At 40.8% G+C, this 21,705-nt stretch overlaps 1 protein-coding gene across 3 annotated transcripts in view; it reads left to right on the top strand.

Annotated features, from left to right (window-relative positions):
- Positions 1–21,705, top strand: part of hdac4 (histone deacetylase 4) — a 244,530-nt gene that overhangs the window by 206,285 nt on the left and 16,540 nt on the right. For all 3 annotated transcript variants that reach the window (XM_030124416.1, XM_030124414.1, XM_030124417.1), the window contains 5 exons: positions 8,815–8,922; positions 11,383–11,438; positions 11,671–11,758; positions 17,028–17,147; positions 17,239–17,336. In XM_030124416.1, coding sequence (XP_029980276.1) covers positions 8,815–8,922; positions 11,383–11,438; positions 11,671–11,758; positions 17,028–17,147; positions 17,239–17,336 — 470 coding nt within the window. The remainder of the gene's footprint in view (positions 1–8,814; positions 8,923–11,382; positions 11,439–11,670; positions 11,759–17,027; positions 17,148–17,238; positions 17,337–21,705) is intronic.

Below are 21,705 nucleotides of genomic sequence, written 5' to 3'. Positions count from 1 at the left end.
CGGTCCTAAAGCCGGTCCTCCTGTGAAGCCGTCGAACAAGGGTCCCCGCTCCTCGGTCCGCTCCTCTGCCCGGCGCCGCCTCCTCCGAGAGGCCGTCCGCCGTCACTCCGACGGTCCACCCGTGGAATGTCTACCTAGAGAGACCAGGAACCCTTCACCTTCAACACCGTCTCCTCGACCACTTTTCCCTCCGACCACCGCTATCCTCGGGGACTCCATCATCCGTCACGTCCGTTTCTTTAACGCCATAACCAGGTGTTTTCCTGGTTCCACCGTCACCTCCATCCTCCATGAACTGCCTCAGCTGCTGCTCTCACTGCCGTCCACCGTTACCCGGATCATAGTTCACGTGGGCTTCAATGACACTTCTCTTCAACAGTCCGAAGTGACAAAGGTTCATTTTAAAAACCTCTTTGATAAACTGAAAGGATCCGGGAAGGCTGTTTTCATTTCCGGGCCCCTCCCCTCCTTTGCCCGTGGTGTGGGCCGTTTCAGCTGCCTCCTCAGCCTGAACACCTGGCTCCAGTCCGCCTCTGCTCTGAACGGCTTCAGTTTTATTGATAACTTTAATCTGTTCTGGAACCGCCCCTCCTTCTACAAGTCCGATGGTGTCCACCCCTCTAGACTAGGCAGCAGGGTCTTGGCTCAAAACATCCAACACGCTGTCCTGACCAAAACCACACCCACACCAATGTGACTATGCCCTCCCTCTTCTGCTGCAGTCACCTGCTCCCCCTGCTGGTCACATCTAATATCACCACGTTCAGAGTCTCCTATAAAATCTGTAGTGAGAATAAACAACACCCCAACTGATCTCTCCTCCTCTCCCAGGCCCTCACTGTCCACCTGTCAACTAACCACCTCAGTGAATTCCTCTTCTCCTTCCCCATCTCCAGCAGCCACACCTCTGCCTTGCTCTTCCCCATTCCTGTCATATCCAGGTCTCGTATGGGGTTTCACTCTGCTAAAAGGCACCGTAGGTGGTTGACACAAATCCCATTACACACAGCGGACACGAACACCATGATGTCACCACCACCTAGCCGGTTTGGATTACTAAATGCACGTTCCATTGCCAATAAATCCTTCTCCCTAAATGAGCTTTTTACCAACAGGAACTTGGATGCATTATTCCTGACGGAGACGTGGCAAAGGGATGGGGAGTTCATTCATTTAAATGAACTGTGCCCTCCTGGCTGCTCTGCTGTTGGTCAGCCCCGCCCCTGTCGCCGGGGCGGTGGCCTTGCTGTAGTGCACCAAGACAAATACATATGCAGAGGGATGAGCACCGATGACTTTCCCTCATTTGAGTCACAAATGATCAAGATTGGCTCGTCCAGTGTGTTTTACTGTTTCTTAATCTACCGTCCCCCTGGCCCTGCTGGTGCCTTCTTAAGCGATTTCAGTGATTTCCTAACATCAATAATAAAACTGGAGAAGGTTTTAATTCTTGGGGATTTCAATCTGCACATCGATAACAATTCATCCAGCCCAGCAATGGAACTTTTAGCCATGACTGACACTTTTAACCTCAAACAACATGTATCTGGCCCCACCCACAAGAAAGGACATACCCTGGACCTGGTTTTCTCATTGGGCTTACACGTCACAAATGTGTGTGTTGAGGATGTCCACTTGAGTGATCATTGTGGTGTGTTTTTTGACTTATGTGTGCCTCTTGAGCCCAAGCCTGCACCTAGAAGGGCCAAGAGGAGGATCATTACAGAGTCCACAGCCCAGGATTTCCGTGCCCTGTTTAACCCTAGTCTTCTTAATGAGTGTCCCGATGTTGATGAGTTTATCCAGTGCTTTGCCACACACTGCAGCTCTATTCTTGACCAGGTGGCTCCCGTGAAAACTAATGTCACTCGTAAGTGGTCTTGTCCCTGGATAAATGAAAACATCTTAAACCTAAGGAGAACTTGTCGCAAAACTGAGCGTCTTTGGAAATCAACCCAGTTGGAAGTACACAGGTTACATCTTAAAGATTTCATAACCTCATTAAATAAAATGATTAAGGAGGCAAGATCCAGCTACTTCCACAAACTTATAGCCACAAACAAGAAAAACCCCAAAGTAATCTTTGACACAATCCAGTCCATTGTGTCCCCTGCTGTCCCTGCTGCCCCTGTGCTCTGTAAAGCTGACAGCAATGACTTCCTAAACTTCTTCACAGACAAGATCAGGGATATTAAACACAATATCCCACCACCCTCTGGCCGTCTGACCCTATCTGATCCCCCTCTGCAAACCTGGTCCTCTTTCGACCCTGTGACACTGGAGGACATCTCAGCACTTTTATCCAAAACGAAACCCTCCTCCAACTCTGCAGACATCCTCCCCCATAAGCTCCTTGTCGGTGTCTTTGACACTATTGGACCATGGGTCATAAAGTTTTTTAACCTGTCGCTCACAACTGGTTTGTTTCCCAGCTCCTTCAAACAGGCCATCATAGAACCTAAACTAAAGAAAACCACACTGGACCCCACAGACTTCAAAAGCTACAGGCCCATTTCAAAGCTCCCCCTATTGGCCAAAATCCTTGAGAAAGCAGTGTCTAAACAACTTACAGCTTTTCTGGAGACACACCAGATCTATGACACTTTTCAGTCTGGGTTTAGACAACGCCACTCAACAGAAACCGCACTATTAAAAGTGTCTAGTGACATCCTGATGGCGGCTGACTCCGGGAAATCCACGGTCTTGGTCCTGCTAGATCTCTCCTCGGCCTTTGACACAGTGGACCATACCATAATGATTGAGAGACTGAGGGACCTGGTAGGGATGTCAGGTCATGTGCTAGACTGGTTCTCCTCTTACCTGACCGGCAGAAGCTTCACTGTGTCAATAAACAACTTCCAATCTGACTCAGCGGATCTACTGTGTGGTGTGCCCCAAGGCTCTGTCCTGGGACCAGTCCTATTCTTACTCTATGTCCTCCCACTTGGCCACATTATCCGACAGTACAGTGATGTCTCCTATCATCTATTCGCGGATGACATCCAGATATACTGCTCCTTTAACTCCTCTGAGCCCCACAAACTGAGTTCCTTAATCAACTGCTTGTCAGAGCTGAAGCAGTGGCTAAATGATAACAGCCTCCAGCTGAACTCCAGCAAAACTGAGACCCTCATCATTGCCCCGGATAGTGCAATCCCAGGGATCAAACATCACCTTGGAGACCTGAGTTCCTCGGTAAAGACAAAACTGAGGAATCTGGGTGTCATCTTTGACCAGGACATGTCTTTAGAATTCTACTCCAAACACCTAGTCAAAAACTGTTTCTTCCACCTACGCAACATCTCCAAACTCAGATCTATGGTGTCCACAAATGAGCTCGAGATGATCGTTCACGCTTTCGTATCTTCTCGCTTAGACTACTGCAACAGCCTGTTTACATGCTTAAACAAGAAGGAGCTGGCCCGTCTACAGTTTGTCCAGAACTCTGCTGCCAGGCTCCTGACCCGCACAAACAGGAGAACCCACATCACTCCCATCCTTAAATCTCTCCACTGGCTCCCTGTTCTATATCGTCTTCATTTCAAAATTCTTGTGCTAACTCTCCGGGCCCTACATGGCCAGGCCCCTGCATACATTGCTTCCCTGATCCAGCCCTACAGCTCGACTCGTAGCTTGAGGTCTTCAGGACAGTACCTGCTGATGGTTCCACGGACCTGTTTTAGCACACGCGGTGACAGGTCTTTTAAAGCTGTGGCACCACGTCTATGGAATGACCTGCCTCTACACCTACGGTCCATGGACTCTGTAGAGAGCTTTAAGAAACACCTCAAAACCCTCCTGTTCAAAAAGGCTTTTTAGTCTCCCACCTGACCCAGGACCACCACAGACTGATTACACTCTATGTATTCATCATAACGTACTCCATGTGTCATCCCCCCCCCAGTCTCTCTATATCTCTATCGCTCTCTCTTTTCTCCTCCTTTACTCTCTCTCTCTCTCTTTAACCCCAACTGGTCAAGGCAGACAGCCATCCTTCAGGAGTCTGGGTCTGCTCGAGGTTTCTGCCCGTTAAAGGGAAGTTTTTCCTCGCCACTGTCACCAATCACAAGTGTTTGCCCCTGAAGGATTCTGTTGGGTCTCTGTAAACTTAATTTGATTCTGATTTGAATTGATAAAGCACTTTGTGACTCTGTCTGTGAAAAGTGCTCTATAAATAAAATTTACTTTACTTACTTACTTAATTTTTTGCTGATCAACATAATTATTGTACAAGACAAACCAGTGAAACACGGTGTGCTCTAACAAATCAGTTACAGCAAATTGTTTTTTATCGGGCCATGGTTGCATGGAATGGATAGCCAGAGTTTCTGTTGTTGGAAAATAACAGAAAATGTTTTCAAAAGAAATTATAACTTTTCTTGTTTACACAGCAGGCATGAAATGGAAAGAGTACTGATAATATTGAAAGATGAATTATGATTTATATCAGACAGCTATTGGTTGATGGAGTACAAATGCATTTTACTTATTTTGTTTGTTTATTTGTATCAGACAGCTATTGTTTGGTGAATAAGTACAAATGTATAGTACTTATTTTGTTTATTTATTTTTATTGTGTTGCGCTGTTGTATATATCCCGTTTGTGTGTGTGCGTGTGTGTGTGTGTGGGCGTGAATGGTGTAAGATTAATGTAAATAATTAAAATTGTAATGTAATGTAGAGGAGACCCCAGGAAGAATAGCAACTGATGATTCAGTTGCTAATGGGGATCTGAATAAATGAAATTAAATGAAAAAATATGGGTGAGGGGTGAAGAGATTAATAAAGACTTTTTGTGTAGAGGCAGATTACTGGTGTTTTTTCCAGTTAACTAGCATTTACCTTTGTTTTATGGCTCTTTAGTCCCAGTTTAACCCTGACATGATCTCAGCTGTCTCAGTTAGCAGAATTACAGAATTTGCACTCTGCTTTGTGTTTTCACACTAATGGTACAGATGATCTCTTTGTGGTTTAGGTTGCCACATTTTATTACACTAGATTTGGCCAGTATCTCTTCCAGACAGACTCAACCTCTTCTCCAAGCATTTTACATTGGAAATAATGCACTGTAATAATGTTAACAAAGAAACTGGAAAATGCACTGCTAGTTGAGTAATATTCCAACTGTTGAGGACTTGAAATCAAATCCTGAGCCCTTTTTAACTGAGGCCAAGACAAGACCAAGTGAAAACTAGACAAGCACTCGGAGAGCGCAGACCTCCGCCAAGGCTGATCAGTGCCCCCCCCCCCCCCCCCCCCAAATATTATCTATTAATTGAAAGGTGTCACAGTCGAAGTGGTCTATGTGTAGTATTACCATCCTGTAGTTTATTTCATTGGTCGTAACAGGGAGGGGATCAGAATTGGGTGGACCTGATGGGTGACTGGTTCAATAATCTGTCCATGCAGTTATCAACTTCACTAGCAGTTATGAACAAAATGTTCAGTTTTTAATGACCTCGACCTTTGACCTCTGAATATGGTTTGGACATCTTTGAGTGAACGTTGGTGTCCATGAGAATGGACAGACATGATGTCACAGTGATCTTGACCTTTGACCACCAAAATTTATTAACGTCATTCAAGGGTCCATATGAACTTTAATGCTTCATTTGTGACATTCTGTTGTGTTTTAAATGTAATGGGGCCTGATGGATCTGTCAGACTTAGCTTACAGACAACCACTGTCCACTAAAACCTGGTCTTGAAACTCGTTTTGACCAAGACTAGTATTGAGTATTACAACATTAATTGGTATTCCTCCTCACTCTTCTTTTTGTGTCAAAGGCGCCACAGTTCTGTTTCGTGATAAAGTCTTTCTTGGCCTGACTTAAAAAGAGTCCTTTTCTGTGGATGTTTTTATTGCACTTTTTCCTTCAGCATTGATCTCTGCCATCACCATAGACAGGAGGGAGGAGGCCTTATCTGTCTGAAAAGGCCCAGAGCTGTTTAACCGACTCAATCACCGGTGATTAATGGGTTAACGTAGCCGGCGACCGGTGACTGGCTGAAAGGCTGTGAGAGAGGATGAAATAGGCTAGCGGGTAAAGGGCAGGTTAACATATTCAAAAAATACCTCAGAAAAGCCTCTGTAGACCTCTGGCATGAGAACGCCTGCAGATGTGTACAGTTGAAACGCTCTGACACACAGACCTTGCCTTTCTTCTTTTCATCTGCCAGCTTCTCCTTCTGTGTTTATCATGATCTCCATCTGCCTGATGGACACTGTGTATATTATCCTACTCACAGCTCTGCTTACAATCAATCACATATGATATCGTGGTCTGTTTGGCTTGTGTACATGTGTGAACGCACTGTTGTGGTCGTGTCCGAGTGCTGCTCATGCTTCAGCATTAATCAGGTTTGACCACTGAATGGTCGCCCCATGTCTTAACATACTCAAACACAAACACTTCCAGTATACACAGTGTAATAGGCCTATATAATACATCCAGACATGTTATTTTCACCCTATGGAAAAAACACCTTGAGGAGAAAGTCTATTACTTCTAAGTTTTGGGAGATTTAATTGTGCCCTATAGTAAGTAGTAAACCATCAGTTGTGATTCTTTAGAATTAAGAACCCAGGACTGTAAATGTTGACTTTCTTTTTCTTTTGTAGTTGAACTCATCATACCATAATTTAATTGATGTGGACTTTATTCATATATTGATATGCAAACAGCATTGTACATATTCATTCTTTTGCAAACTGATCATTGAAGCCCATTTTTGTTCTTTTGACAGAAAAAACAAATGTGACTTTGCATCTCAAAATGATGGTTGTTGCTCAATTAATTAAAAGTAATAATGAAAATATATTCTTGAGATATTAAGTCACTACATTACGATGGCAAGTTTATATGACAAAAAACTCTCACGTTTCATAGATGACAATGTGACATCATGGTGTTGAAGCCTCACTCCCTGTTAGCAATGAAATTGCAGAATTGAATGTGTCCCAATACTTTTGTTCATATAGGTTGACTTCAACCCCAAGATAATAAACTGTGAGCACTAAATGCCATAGCTACACATTTCTATGATTAATGTGCTAAGACAAAGATCTGAAATGACTGAACACAGCTGTCATTATATAGGGTGTCTGTGAAGTCTGTTTACAGTTTAACAAATGTAGTACAAAAACAAATAAATAGACAAATCTAGGGATGCACCGATCTGATACCAGTATCGGGCATCGGCTCCGATACTCAGTGTGTGTACCGATACCACTTACGGCCGTGTGACATTCACAGTTCAGTGCAGCAGGTACGCGGCGGTGGAATAATGTGTGGGGAGTGTGAAGAGTGTGGAGATTTTTCAAAATAAATGATGGTGACAAAAGTAACGCTGACTGCAAGTAACGTTAAAGACACAGATGGATACTGACGGACTGTCCGTCCTCTGCGTACATTCCATCCGTTTTCCAGGTGCTGGCGGATGCGTACCCTGACAGAGAATACCAGCAGGAACTGTGGAGATAGAGGATCTGTTCAAAGAGCGACTGTGTGAGTTAGTGAAAAACTACTGACTGATTTTGGCAACTACCCAGGGCTGGGCCGGTGTCCGTCCTACTTATAATACTATGGGGGTAGGGAGCGGTGCGGACCGTGCCGCCAGCGTAAGTGAAAACAAAACTTAATGCTCATTTCTCTTTTCTCTACCTCCCGAAGCAAAGCTTTTAAACCTTACCAGTGAAAACGCTGCAACATTAGTATCACATTAGTATTACCTCTGTCGTCTCCATGTTTGTTATTGCTGACTTTCTTCTTCTCAAAAAACTTCACTCTTCTTCGTGGTATTTGTCAAGTATGGTTAATTAAGAGTGCCCCCCCGGTGGATTAATTGAGAAACACTCATTCCAACACATTAAATGCCAGTGGCAGCACCTTGTTACAGTCAGACTAATGACAATGACAATAAAGCACATTTACAAAAGGAACTAAGAGCTGGAATGGGATTATTAAGTATTCGTATCGGTACTCGGTATTGGCAAGTACTCAAATGTAAGTACTTGTACTTGTACTCGGTCTGGAAAAAAGTGGTATCGGTACATCCCTTGACAAATCTGTGGAAATTATTACAAAATGAAAAGTAGATATTGAAGGGTTTTATTGCCTTATTTAATACACCTTTATATGGGAATCGTTAGTTGTATGAAGCCTATCAAGACAGTAGTGGATTTGTTGCCATGTTGGCTGTTGCATAGCCTCCTCAGAGATCTTTTGCTTCAGGTCATTGATCTTTGTTCCATACACAATATCTTTTACTTACCCCCATAGAAAGAAATCCAGGGGATTGATATTTGGTGAACGAGGTGGCCAGGGAATGGGCCATCCCTTCCACTCCACCAGTCTGGAAATGTTTGATTTAGGAACCCACCAACATGCAGTCTCCAATGCGGTGGTGCAACATCTACCCTGAAAATGATGGTTGGTCAAAAGTTGTTCAGTTGTGATGCCACATATTCAGTCAAAAGGTCATGGTCAGCATTTGCAGTAATTGATCTCTCATTGAAGAATAATAGACCAATGATTGGATTGCACATGATCCCACAATGTGATTGAGAACTGTGATAACCCCTGAGTACATAGAACAAATCTGATGAACATGATTCATCAGTTGCTTCTGTTCTAATTTTTTATTTTGTAAAGAGACTTTATAGACACCCTGTATATTTAAACTATTTAACTAAGACACACAGTGACACACACTAAATTAACTCAAATGTCCGTAGGGTCTGTAAATACACCTTCTAATGTTTCACCTCTCTTTAACAACACAATGATCCCATAACTGTGTATGTGTTGGCAGGTGGATAGCGACACCATATGGAATGAAGTACATTCAACCACTGCAGCTCGTCTGGCTGTGGGCTCTGTAGCTGAGCTCGTCTTCAAAGTAGCATCAGGAGAACTCAAGGTCAGTTGGAATCCACCGCGAAGCATATCCATATCACTGCCTAAAAGTAGGCTGGGGGCATATGCCCCTGGAGTTTGCTTTTATGTTACCATTTTTTGAACTCTGTTGTAAATTACTCACAGCATTCGCAGCTTGGCATCTTCACTACATGTTAATGTTTAGCTGTGATCTTGTGTCATATACATCAACTAATCATTCAGCTCATTCATGTTATAATTATCTATTCATATTATAATAAGCTATTATAATCTAGCAATACTAAATGTATTACATGTTAATAGCAATTAATTATTAATGAATGGTAAACAATGCATGATAAAAAGCAGAAGTTACCTGCATATCTGCTGCTAACAGAGCCATCAAGGGAAAAAAATCACCTGTAATTCAGTATCAGGTTGAATAAAAGCTGGTCATTAAGGGCCACATCTTCCTAACCTGTAAAAAGAATCATGTGAAAAGGGTATGATCAGAGAAAAATGTGCAGATACTGATAAAACTATGACAATAGCCACAGTTTCACTCTGTTTCTGTCTTTTCGTATTAAAACATAACCCTGGAGTTCTGCTTCTTAAAACAGAATGGTACTGGTGTGTGGACACACACATACTGATTGTTCAATGCCAGGTGTGCACAGGGCTGAAGATGGATGAGCCTCCTGTTCTGCAGGAAAGAGCACCATTCCCCCCCTCCCTCCTAGAAGCCACCATTCAGAGTTTCCCTAAGCACCTCCCAGACACTTGGCTCAGCTCTCCTCATGCTGTGCCACCAGCCAGCCTTCCTGTGTCTGTGGAAGTGGATGTTTAGTGTTTGAACCCAGCGGGGAGACCTCATACACAGGCTGTGCCAGCGCTAACAGTCAATGCCACCAGACCTGTTTTATTAGCATTACAGCACAGCCACATGCAGAGCAGCCGGCGCACTTAGTGTTAGTTTAGCACCAACATACCATAGACTGATGACATTCCTCAGAGACAGTAGCACACCATGCTAATACTTGCATGGACTCAGCCTGGGACTGCCAAGCTCCTTCACATGTAGCCATGATTACTATGAAGGAAAAACTGGTGTATGTTTCTAGATAGTACACTGTGTGATTGGTCATATTGGAGCTTTAAAAGACATTCACACAGATTGTACGCTGCAGGAGGAGCACCACTAATCTAATGGGAATAATATGGCGTGGATTCATCTGGGGTTAAAGTTCACATATTGACTTGCCCTCAGCTTAACCTGATCTTAACACAAATATGTTGTGCATATGCTCATGTACAGTACATACACTTGCACACATAACATACATGCACATGTACTTAGAGGATTCCTTCACAACTGAATGACCAAATTCCACCTTCACTAATGTCTCTGAACTGCACACAAAGCTATAAATCTACCAGACATACAGACACAGATGTGCAGACACACGCTGTTGTATTTAACCCTAAACCTTGTATTAAACTTTAAAGTAAAATTTTTAAAATTTCAGTGCAAAATAGTTGTTTGAAGTCCTTGGCCAAATATTTCATAGTTATATCTCAGCATGTTGTAATTCAGATGGTCTAACAGTAAACTAGACTCTATTTACTAGATGTTGATGAGGAGGGTTAAAATGTGATTGAAAACTGTAATTATGATCACTGTTAAGGTCTGAATTTCTGCTGCTGTACACCATGCCTCCTATAGCGTTACATTTTGGCTTCACTTTTCTATAGTTTTATGAAACAGCATCAGTTCATCTATCTTTTTATTTAGTCTTTAACTTGGACTAAGAACCTTTTGTACCTGACAGGTTTACAGCATAGAGGCCTGCATCCAGGATTAGAGGGTTAGGAATAGGATAGGGTTAGTATGTATACACAGTAAAACTGATGACTAGGGGGTGAGGGGGTACATATTCATGTTCATGAGGCACATATTCAGTCTTATGTAGAGTGATTCAAGCTGGACTAACGATGCTGAGTCAGCTACACTCATCTCCTCCTGTCCAGGAGATGAGCTAAGAGACAACAGTCTCAGATGGATTTAAGACCCTGTTAAAACAGGCTGCCTTATACAGCATATGTGGATATGAAGATGAAATCAGTAATGGGCTATAGATTCTTTTTAAGATTTGGGGGTAAAGTATCTTTGTGCTGTTCCTAAGCAGTTTTGTTACTGTTCATTATTTATTACCTGTTATTTTTTGTCCCATTATTGTCAGACAATTTCAGTCTTATGTTATTTAGCTGTAGCCTCTTTTACTGGGTTATTATTTTGGTATTACTTATCGTCTTTATTAACAGATATTACCCCAGCATTACATTAATCTTCTTCATGCTGGCTACCACATAAGGCCTTACTCCAGCATTAACATGCAATTAATTGTCTGTAATTTAAGGTGGTAAGAGGATGACCATGTGCATTTATGTAACTGTGCTCGGCGTACTGTGCCTGTGCCTGATTGATTTGTTCTTTCCTTGATAGAATGGTTTTGCTGTCGTACGACCACCTGGACACCATGCAGAGGAGAGCACACCTATGTAAGTCAGTTGGAGTTGGAATGACATCCTGCGTGCTCTGGATAATGTTAACTCCCTTTAGCTCCTGCTCTGTTTCTCTGTTTCCTCTTCACTCTCTTCAGTCCAGACAGCCTAATTCTTGTGCTGCATCTTTTCACACATTGTACACTTCATGGTAAAATGTAGAAAATGGAGCTGATTGTGTCTGTATGTTACCAGTAAATGTTTTACTTGTATTTCTATCCATTTTCAGGGGTTTCTGCTACTTCAACTCAGTGGCCATTGCAGCCAAGCTCCTGCAGCAGAAACTCAGCGTCAGTAAAATTCTCATTGTTGATTGGGTGAGTTCATACATAGTACACAGTTGGCACGTTTCCATCCTCATGTAAAGCAAATTTTAGTTTTGAGGAAAGTTTGCAGGAAATATGCACATGAAAATGCAAGTGTAGAAATGTGTTTTAATTAGGGCTGTCAAAATTAACATGTTAACATGTATTAATCCATCATCATGATTAATCTGATTAAAAGTTTTAATGCAATTAACCCATCTGCAGTGCAGAATGACTCTGAACGTCTCTGCCAACGCATTTGGGGCAGTTTGTCCAAGTAGAGTTAGCGTTGCACATGCGCAAATGGGCCGTTGATCCGGTAGTGACAGGCAACAGAACCAACCCACAAAGTTGGAAGACGCTAAACAGAACATTGGTCCTCTCGGTTGGAAATTTGAGCACAAAAATAAGCAAGACGGAACAGTCGACTGACAAAGTAATATGCACATTCTGCAGGAAGGACTTTTCTTTTCACTGAAGCACTTCCACCTTAAAATACCACATTAATGCGAAGAATACGTTAGTCTGGCATTTTGCTAGTTCTTCAGCTAATATGTCGCCCAGCTTGTGACAAACATGTTAAGTGCATATATATTCCCCTCTTTCTTGAGTCTGTTTGCTCATGCAAAATGAAACATGATTAATATAGATTAAAAATAAATGATATTTAATCGTGATTAATCGAAATTAATTCATACCAACTTTGCGGTTAATCTGAGTTTAAAAAAATTATTGTTTGACAGCACTAGTTTAAGCGTTACTAATGTGTGAATATTAGGAACAGGTTGATTCAGATCACAGTAGGTACATTTAATAGGTGTAGGATACTTTTAACTGAGCACAGGTCAGATCTGAAAACCTAAAACAAAGTTGTTCCTGTCCCAGGTTAAGTCATTATTACTTTAATCAGATCTGAAATATATTCAACTTATTGTGTCATAAAAATTCAAAAGTAATCAAAGCTGTGTTTAGCTTTATCATCTGAACCCCTCTTAGACTGATATCCAACGAACTTCTATCTTGTTTATATAGTGCTGTTTCAAATTCATCCGAGGTTTGTCAAAGCCTCGCTCTAACATTGACTCTGTGCACTTCATACATAGTAGTGTCCCATCTAATATGACGTTTAGGTTTGTCTCATGTAATAATTCAAAGAACTCACTGGTTTACATATGCACATTACATTTATATTACATTATTATATTACATTTTTTAATATATTTAATTAAATCTTTTAGTGTTTCCACTGGTTATGTACATAACAGCTTGTTGAAACCATGCTTAGCAGCTTTGGACACCAAATTATTCATAGACTGGACCTGCCTGAAACGTTATTCAGTTGACAGCAGAATTTGATTGGTCACAGCTTTGGTGGCGAAAATATTAGTGATTATTGTCAATTCTCGAAGGCAGTGTCTTGTATTGCATTTTCATGCAATGTAAACATTCCTTACATTTTTTAGCTTTTTGATGTGCCCATACATCTGACTTGTTCAATGGTCAGTCCTCATTAAGGTTTACAATGCTGTGCCTCTGGAAAGGCAGAATGTCTTAAATTTGGTACAAATGTTTTTGTGTTTTTGTATGATTTCTAGTGACATATCACCATTGGACACAATGGATCACATCAGCCTGTGGTGTATAAACTGTAGTATGAAGAGGCTCATGCAGGATGTGTTTTAAACTAGAATCAAACCAATTATATGAGAACACAGTCCAAACTGTAACTACACTGGTAAAACTGCCACAGCCTGTATGCCCTGACCTTTTTTCAGAGGGGGGAGGAGTCCTGAAATACTCAATATGTAGGTCAGACCTTGTCCCTTTTTCCTGCAGAGACACAAAGGTGTTCATATATGACAAATCCTGGTCATGTCTAGGGGCAGTGCATCCCGATGGCATCCCTGGATGGTCATGGTCATTCCCAAAAGCCTTTGAAGGGCCTTTTCATTTCCTCTCTGTCCGTCAAAAGGAAACTTGAAGTGCAGCGAGCGCACTCGTTGTCGTGCCACTTTGCCTCCAGCCAACATGGACATATTTAGGAATGGTGTATTAAAGCATTCTTGGAGCTGAGACAATGAGGTCATTTAATTGATGTCATGTTGTTGGCAAAGTGAACAACTATTGAAGCTGAGTGTTTTATTGAATCCTGCTGACCCTCATTTTGATTGACATTTTGATGTCACGTCAGGAAATGCAGACTTTAGCATCTTGTCTGTCTGTCTGTTTGTTTATTTGTCTGTCTGTTTATTCGTTTGTTTGGTTTTCTGTTTGTTTGTTTGTCTATCTTTTGTTTGTTTGGTTGGTTGTCTGTCTGTTTGATTGTCTGTTTGTCTATCTTTTTGTTTGTTTGTTTGATTGATTGTCTGTTTGTTTGATTGTCTGTTTGTCTGTCTGTCTGATTGTCTGTTTGTTTGTTGTACAGATTGCTGGGATCTGTATGGAACACTGTCTTTATGATCACGAGGTGGCTGCTGTAATGTCTCTAGTGTTACGTTTGTTGTTTAACCACAACAGTCACATAGACTATAGATGGCAGTATGCATCTCTGCTGTCTTAATAAGTTTGTGGTCGTTTGTTATTATTTTCTGTCTTGTGCAAGGGCTCAAAGAGGCATGACGTAGACAGAGCTTAGAAATATGAAAACAGGCCCAAATATTAGAAACAATGTGCAAAGAAATATGAGCCCAGTTGGCCAAATGGTGGAGTTGTCATTAAGTCCAAAAAAAAAAGTAATTGGACTGATATTGTACTAATAAGACCAGCAAAGAATCCTTTATTGCAAGGCCCAGTCTGTACTTTGCCAATTGGTTAATAAACACAAAAGTGAAATATCTTGTTGTTGTTTAACATGACAGCGTTGATAATCAATCAAATTTTATTATATAGTGCCAAATCATAACAAAAGTTATCTTATGACACTTTACATATAGAGTTGGTCAAAACCAGACTCTTAGCCAATTTACAGAAACCCAACAGAATCCTCCAGGAGCACACACTGATGAGGAAAAATTTCCTTTAAACAGGCAGAAGCCTCAAGCAGACCCTGACTCCTGGAGGATGGCCATCTGCCTTGACCAGTTGGGGTTAGAGATAGAGAGTAAAGGAGGAGAAAAAGAGAGAGTGATAGAGATAGAGAGAGACTGGGGAGAAGGGGGGAAGTAGGGGGAGACACGTGTGCAGCAGATGCACAGTTAACTGAACTAGAACTGTCAAAAGTAGATCAGTCAGAACAAAGGTCCATGACTGTTAATATTACTACTACAAATACAAGTACTAACAGTGGATATACTACTATTACAACAGTTAGTACAAATAATAGAAACCTCCACCATCTATGGAACTATATAATAAACGCTATCATAACTAAGTAAGTGATGACGATGAAGGCAGTAGGGAAGCAGGACCACAGAAGCAGGTCCAGAGATGATCCAGGGAAAACCTGTGATGATCCTGGGAGAACCTGTGAGGTGATAAAGCACAGAGACTCCGGGAAAGAAGTCAAGTCAGTAACAAGTATTCACTGGGGCGTAAATAATAAGCAGTTTAGTTGCTGCTTTCAGTAAGTTAGCTTTAGCATTAGCTTGGTGAGTTAACTCACTCTATCCCAGATCTACCCTCTCATCCAAAAGTGGTCACCTCTAGCTTAAAAAAAAACAAACAAAAAAAAAAAACAAGATGGGGACATGCAAAATGCTTAACTTGAGGTTTGACATACAGGGTGGGGAAGCAAAAATTTACAATGAACATTTAGTTGGTTTTTCTCAGCAGGCACTACATCAATTGTTTTGAAACCAAACATATATTGATGTCATAATCATACCTAACACTATTATCCATACCTTTTCAGAAACTTTTGCCCATATGAGTAATCAGGAAAGCAAACATCAAAGAGTGTGTGATTTGCTGAATGCACTCGTCACTCCAAAGGAGATTTCAAAAATAGTTGGAGTGTCTATAAAGACTGTTTAGAATGTAAAGAAGAGAATGACTATGAGCAAAACTATTAGGAGAAAGTCTGGAAGATACTATTAAAGAAGAATGGGAGAAGTTGTCACCCGAATATTTGAGGAACACTTGCGCAAGTTTCAGGAAGCGTGTGAAGGCAGTTATTGAGAAAGAAGGAGGACACATAGAATAAAAACATTTTCTATTATGTAAATTTTCTTGTGGCAAATAAATTCTCATGACTTTCAATAAACTAATTGGTCATACACTGTCTTTCAATCCCTGCCTCAAAATATTGTAAATTTTGCTTCCCCACCTTGTATAGTCAGCTCAATGTTTGCTTGAAAAAAACATCTCTTACTGTAAAGGACAATCATCCAGTAAAAATCTTCTCACTGGGCAGAGCTTAGCAGAAATGGTCTAGTCACATCAATTCCAGTAGAGATCTTCAGGTTGTGTTTGGAAAAAGTAAATACCATCACAAAGTAGCAATAGCCTTCTGAGCTCCAGCCATGAGGGCTGTTAATGCCACAGCTTTGGCCTTAAACACAACACATTCCATTTTTGATGGACATGGTCTGGAGATGAAGTATTAGACATGATAATATCTCAATTCCTACATAGACTGGTACAGGGTATAGTATGTTTTCTACTACACGGACACTGTTACAACCTTTTTCATATATTTTTTCTCTCTCTCTCTCTCTCTCTCTCTCTCTCTCTCCATATGTGTGTGTGTGTGTGTGTGTGTGTATATACATATACATACATACACACACACACACACACACACAGGTATATAGTATTGGAGGAAAAAAACTGTCCAACGAATTTTTCCATGACTATTCACCCAATTCCTTTCAAATTTGGGACATTTTCTTTACCACTCAGATAGGTGCAGTGCACAGTTTAATCGCTGAATTTCTTGAAGACCATTCACCTGACAAAGTGAGATCAGATTGAAAGTTGAAAATAATGTTTGTCTTGGTGTGAACTACCCAAAAAGGATGGTAAAAAAGGATGGTAATTTAGTTTAATTTAGTTTACAATTATCTTTAATTTAGAATTCAACATGAATTCCTGAATAGGCAGGGTATTAGTGAGCAGGAAGGGTGTGGGTATTAGTAAGCTCCGCCTTCTTTTTTCACTTGTTTTCATGTCAGTGTGATGATGAATAAGTGCTTGATTAATCTCACTTCTTAAATAAGCAGAATTTTTGTCAAGTGACTTTGTTCACAGATGTAAGATGTGTATATAGCTGTAGCTACATTTACCTAGATTTGTGATTTTTTTGTGTGGTTTATCTGTAACATATCATTGTCTGTTATTTCAGGATGTTCATCATGGTAACGGCACCCAGCAGGCCTTCTACTCTGACCCTAGTGTTCTCTATGTGTCACTACATCGCTATGATGACGGAAACTTCTTCCCTGGCAGTGGAGCCCCTGATGAGGTGATGTGGACCACACTGTGGCCGTTCATCTGCCTTTTCAACCATTTTTGGAATGGATAGAGCTGATCCAGTTTGTGTGTCTGTATCCTAGGTGGGCAGTGGACCAGGTGTTGGTTTCAATGTCAACATGGCCTTTGCTGGAGGACTAGACCCTCCGATGGGGGATGCAGAATACCTTGCTGCATTTAGGTAAGAATTTAACACTCAGCTGGTTGTTTGCTCAGTCCTTAAAGTTTGCTGCTGCTCTGGAAGGGTGAAGCTTAAATATCGTGGTTACTGAGGCTGTCTCATGTTGCTTCTGTGAGTGTTTGAGTCGTGCAGTAGGATCAAATCTGAAAGAATATTAACAGTGATTAACAGTGATTGGTAATTTATGTAACTTTATATTTTTACAGTCTGCAAACAGAGTGAAGAGCAGGTGCAGAAATCCTATCAGACCACTTTAATTACGGAAGATGCTGAAAGGTCATTATTGAATTTTGCTTCTGTGAAGCCAAAGAAACTATCCAACACTTTACATGTTTGATTTCAGAGAAGTGATATATGATACCCAACACCTCCCCCGAGGTCAAACACTGACAGTTTTTACTGTCAGAAATTTATGTTTCTTGTTCACACAGTGTTGAGCTTGAAGGTGGCATGGTGGTGCAGTGGATAGCACCGTTGCCACAGCAAGAAGGTCCTGAGTTTGCTTCCAACACCAAGACCTTTCTGTGCGCAGTTTGTTCTCCATGTGTGCATCATCCCACCACCCAAAGACATGCTAATAGGTTAAGCTAAAGAAATTGCCCGTAGGTGTGAATGTGAGAGTGAGTGATTGTTCATCTTTATATGTCAACCCTGTGATGAACTGGCAACATGTCCAAGATGTAGCCCTCCTTGCCCGTGGGTAGCTGGGATAGGCTCAAGCACCCCTATGACCCTCTTGAGGATAAAATGGTTCAGAAGATAAGTGACTGACTTAAACAGTGTGCCTCCTGTTCATAGGTACTGTTGCAAGTAGACATTTTCTCTTTTGTACTGCCTCAAGTCTTGGCAGTTGTCATAGCCGTGAGGGTGCCATGTATTGTCAGGTTGTCTAAGGTAGTAATGAGTTCCTCCTCATGCCATGCCTGATGTCTTGTAGCACACATACAAACATGAACACATGCAAAACACACATGCATTCTGGCAGATCCTACATGTGTATTGGCATGGACTCAGCAAAGACATGTACATGTCATATCTAGATCATTCATCTGTAAAGAAGTGAGTCTGGATTGAGTCCAGGGCTCTTTGAAAATGAGTCCATCTTTGTGTCTGTATGTGGTGTGTATGTGGTGTGGTGTGCATGTGGTCAAACACACTATGAATAGAATAGCCTTTATTGTCATTGCACAGAAGTTACAACGAAATTGCGGTGGGGCCACTCTGCACCACATAATAATAAAAATAAAAATACAAGAACAAATAACAGTATATGTATGTATGTATGTATGTATGTATAAATAAATAAATAAATAACAGTGGCACAGTGGCACTACACTGACACATCAGCCTCTCCTGTAGCTTTTAGCTCATTATAGTCCAGTTAACCACCCCTCTGTGTCCATTGATAATGTTCTCCGTACACACCTGCCACAATCTAAGCCTTTTTGATTTTTATAATTTATCGCTCCAGCCCAAGAAAATGTTCATTATTATTACATTTCAACATAAAGTTGAAAGTCATGAGCCTATACATAAAGTTAGCTAACATCAAGATTGTCCAGTTCTCAGCACAATCATATTCCAAAAAAATTTCAATAAGATCATCAACATGCACACATTTTTTATATTGAATATTTAATGTATTTGCAAAGTACAAAAAATTTCTGAAATATAAATTGTTCACAGACATTGAGGATTCAGTTTTGCCAAGAGATCTGGCTGATTGGTAATATCAGCTGGGTCTGATGACAGCATTATCAAACTTTTTTATGGTTAGGTTTGTAAACTGACAGCACTTGGTGAGGTTCATACCCTGGGCTTCAAATTTACATGAAGGCGAGAAACAAGACCCACTAATGCTACCACATGTACTGTAGGCAAACACCTGTAATGCAGTCTGCATTAGTGTGGGTTTCTAACTCCTTTACTCATATGTCCTGTCTTCTCCTCTCCTTCTTTCTGTCTTTGTTTCTGTTTTCTGGAGGGGATTTGTGCCTCAAACCCAGCATTTTCCCATTCCTCTGCTGGCCTGTGCCACGTTGCATTTGCAGGGGATCAAGTCTGAGCCTCAGAAATGCACAAAGAAAAAAGATAAGAAAATTGGCCCTAATGAAAACCAGAGGCACCATCTCTCTCTCCCTCTCTCTCTTTCTCTCTCTCACCTCCCTCTTTTGCCATGAACTTGGAAGGACGAGGGAGAATTAAAGTTAATTCAAACCAGCTCTTTTTGCTGCCAGATGACAGGGCTTTGAAGTGTAAGTGTGCGTGTGGAAGTTTTTCGCTTTCTTATTCTCTCTCTTCTCCCGCTCCCCTCTAGTTTTTTTTTTTTTTTTTTTTTTTTATGAACAGAGGGAAAGCCTTGAAGCTCTCTCGTTTAACCCTTTAGTGTCTGGTTCTATTGTCACTGCTCACTGGAATAGGCACACTCTTTATTTTCTGACAAACACCCGCTAAACTGACACTAAGTCATGACCAAGGCCAGGGTATCAAGACTAAGACCAGGATTCTGAGGGATGGAGATCTAGTCCAGATCTGGCAAAGATGCATAAAGGTACATGGTAAAGGCATTACAGTCTGCCTGCAGCATCATTGTTTATGACAAGCAAAACTATGGAGGAGTATACGCAAAGAAATTAAATACAGGTGATTATCGGAAATGCTGGATACAGATATTGGAATTGAACAAATGATGTGCTTTCACTTCTTATAAATAGAAGATTTTTGACAGTGATGAAGTATATAGACGATAAGATTAAGGAAAAAACTACTGTGGTGCTTTTCTAGAACCATTTTCAGTTATAATAGAGGAAAAGTAACTCTTGTCGTGTGATGATGTGACACTGGAATGATTTATGAGCTCCCAGTTCCTTTTAGTGTAAGTACTTTGACCATATGCCCTGTCTCATTCCCTCACAAAGCTAATTCTGCTTTAGCTACATCCCTCTTTATATGCTAACTATGGTAGATAGCTTTCCCAGAGAGATCTTAAATAACCAGCAAGCAACTGTAATGCGCACTCTGCAACACATAGTATAAAAAGTGTCTAATCTGTAGAGCTAATATTTTTCAAAATTTCTTTCTGATACTGCAGATAATTTATATGAGGCTTTTGATAATGTTAGCATTTTATCGTCCTACCTTTTTGGCCAAGTTGTCACCACAGTGTTTTCTTTGAGTTCTGTAGTTAAAAAGGAATTTGGTGGTTTAGGCAGACACTTTGTCTTGCATCCCTTACAGACAGACGTCACTTCTTGTAGTCATGGGAAATGCCGTCTTGCCCCTGAATCTGGACGTTTTACATCAAATCACAGTAATGATGTTAAGAAACAACTCAGATTGTACAGAGGCAGTTACCCCTGTGGCTGGAAAAAAAAAAAAAAACACTGCCATTTTCGCTTAAAAATCACCTAAACAACTAATTACCTAAATGGTTGTCGACTGACTAATTGATTAGTTGTTGCAGTTCTAAATCATAGACTAAGGTAATCAAAAAAAGATGAGTAGTCTCCCAAGAGGAAGTTTTCCTTGGCTCACAAAGACATTACTGTGCCAAGACTTACTGCTGAATAAACCTGTGTGAGAATATTTTTATGCACTTGAAATCATGGTGGTAGACAACTGCCAAAAGCTGATTACTCTAGTCCAGAGCAGTAATTAGTTTTAAAAGAGCAAATAAAAATTAATCCTTGATGAGGCTGCGCCTGGTGAAATCAGTCATTTATAGAATACAAGAGACTTTTGAGATGGTTGATATAGAAAATGAGATCTGCGTTTGAGCACACATCTGGGAGTCTCAATAGAGAATAAAAGGGTGCTATCACCTATTTTACTTTTATCACTTTGTAAAGTAATAATTACTGCTTGGAGGGAGTGTTTTTGTGGCCCCCCCTCAGAAATTTGGAAAGGTAATTTTGGATTATTGGACAAATTGTGGTCTGTAGCAAACAAAAGATTATTTTACTTATATGTTGCATTAAGCGATATAAAATCCATTTCAGAAAGTAAAACTTTGTCAAACAATGTCATCACTGATTTTAATGAGATTTTGCATACTTACTTCCTCTACCAAACACACCTTAGCGTGACTTCATGAAGCTCATCAATAGAACTGTTTCTGAAAGTTCAACACAAGGCTGTAATGGTAGTGAGTGGATGAATTTTTGGGTTTAACCAGATGTGCAAATTGCAAACAGGCAAGGCAGGCAACTGTTGAGGCACCAAGCCATTTGGTTTTGGTTTTCCTTTATAGTTGAGAATATCATTAATGTGAAGGTTTGAATTAATTATAACAAAAACCCAATTTCATCTGATTTATCCATTACCATTTCATCTTAAAGTGTCCATGCAGTTATTTGACTTTCTGACAACC

This window comes from Sphaeramia orbicularis, chromosome 21 (assembly GCF_902148855.1).
Source record: "Sphaeramia orbicularis chromosome 21, fSphaOr1.1, whole genome shotgun sequence".
Taxonomy (NCBI): Eukaryota; Metazoa; Chordata; class Actinopteri; order Kurtiformes; family Apogonidae; genus Sphaeramia; species Sphaeramia orbicularis.
Note: the sequence above shows the minus strand (reverse complement) of the source record. Positions and strands in the feature narration are given on the sequence as shown.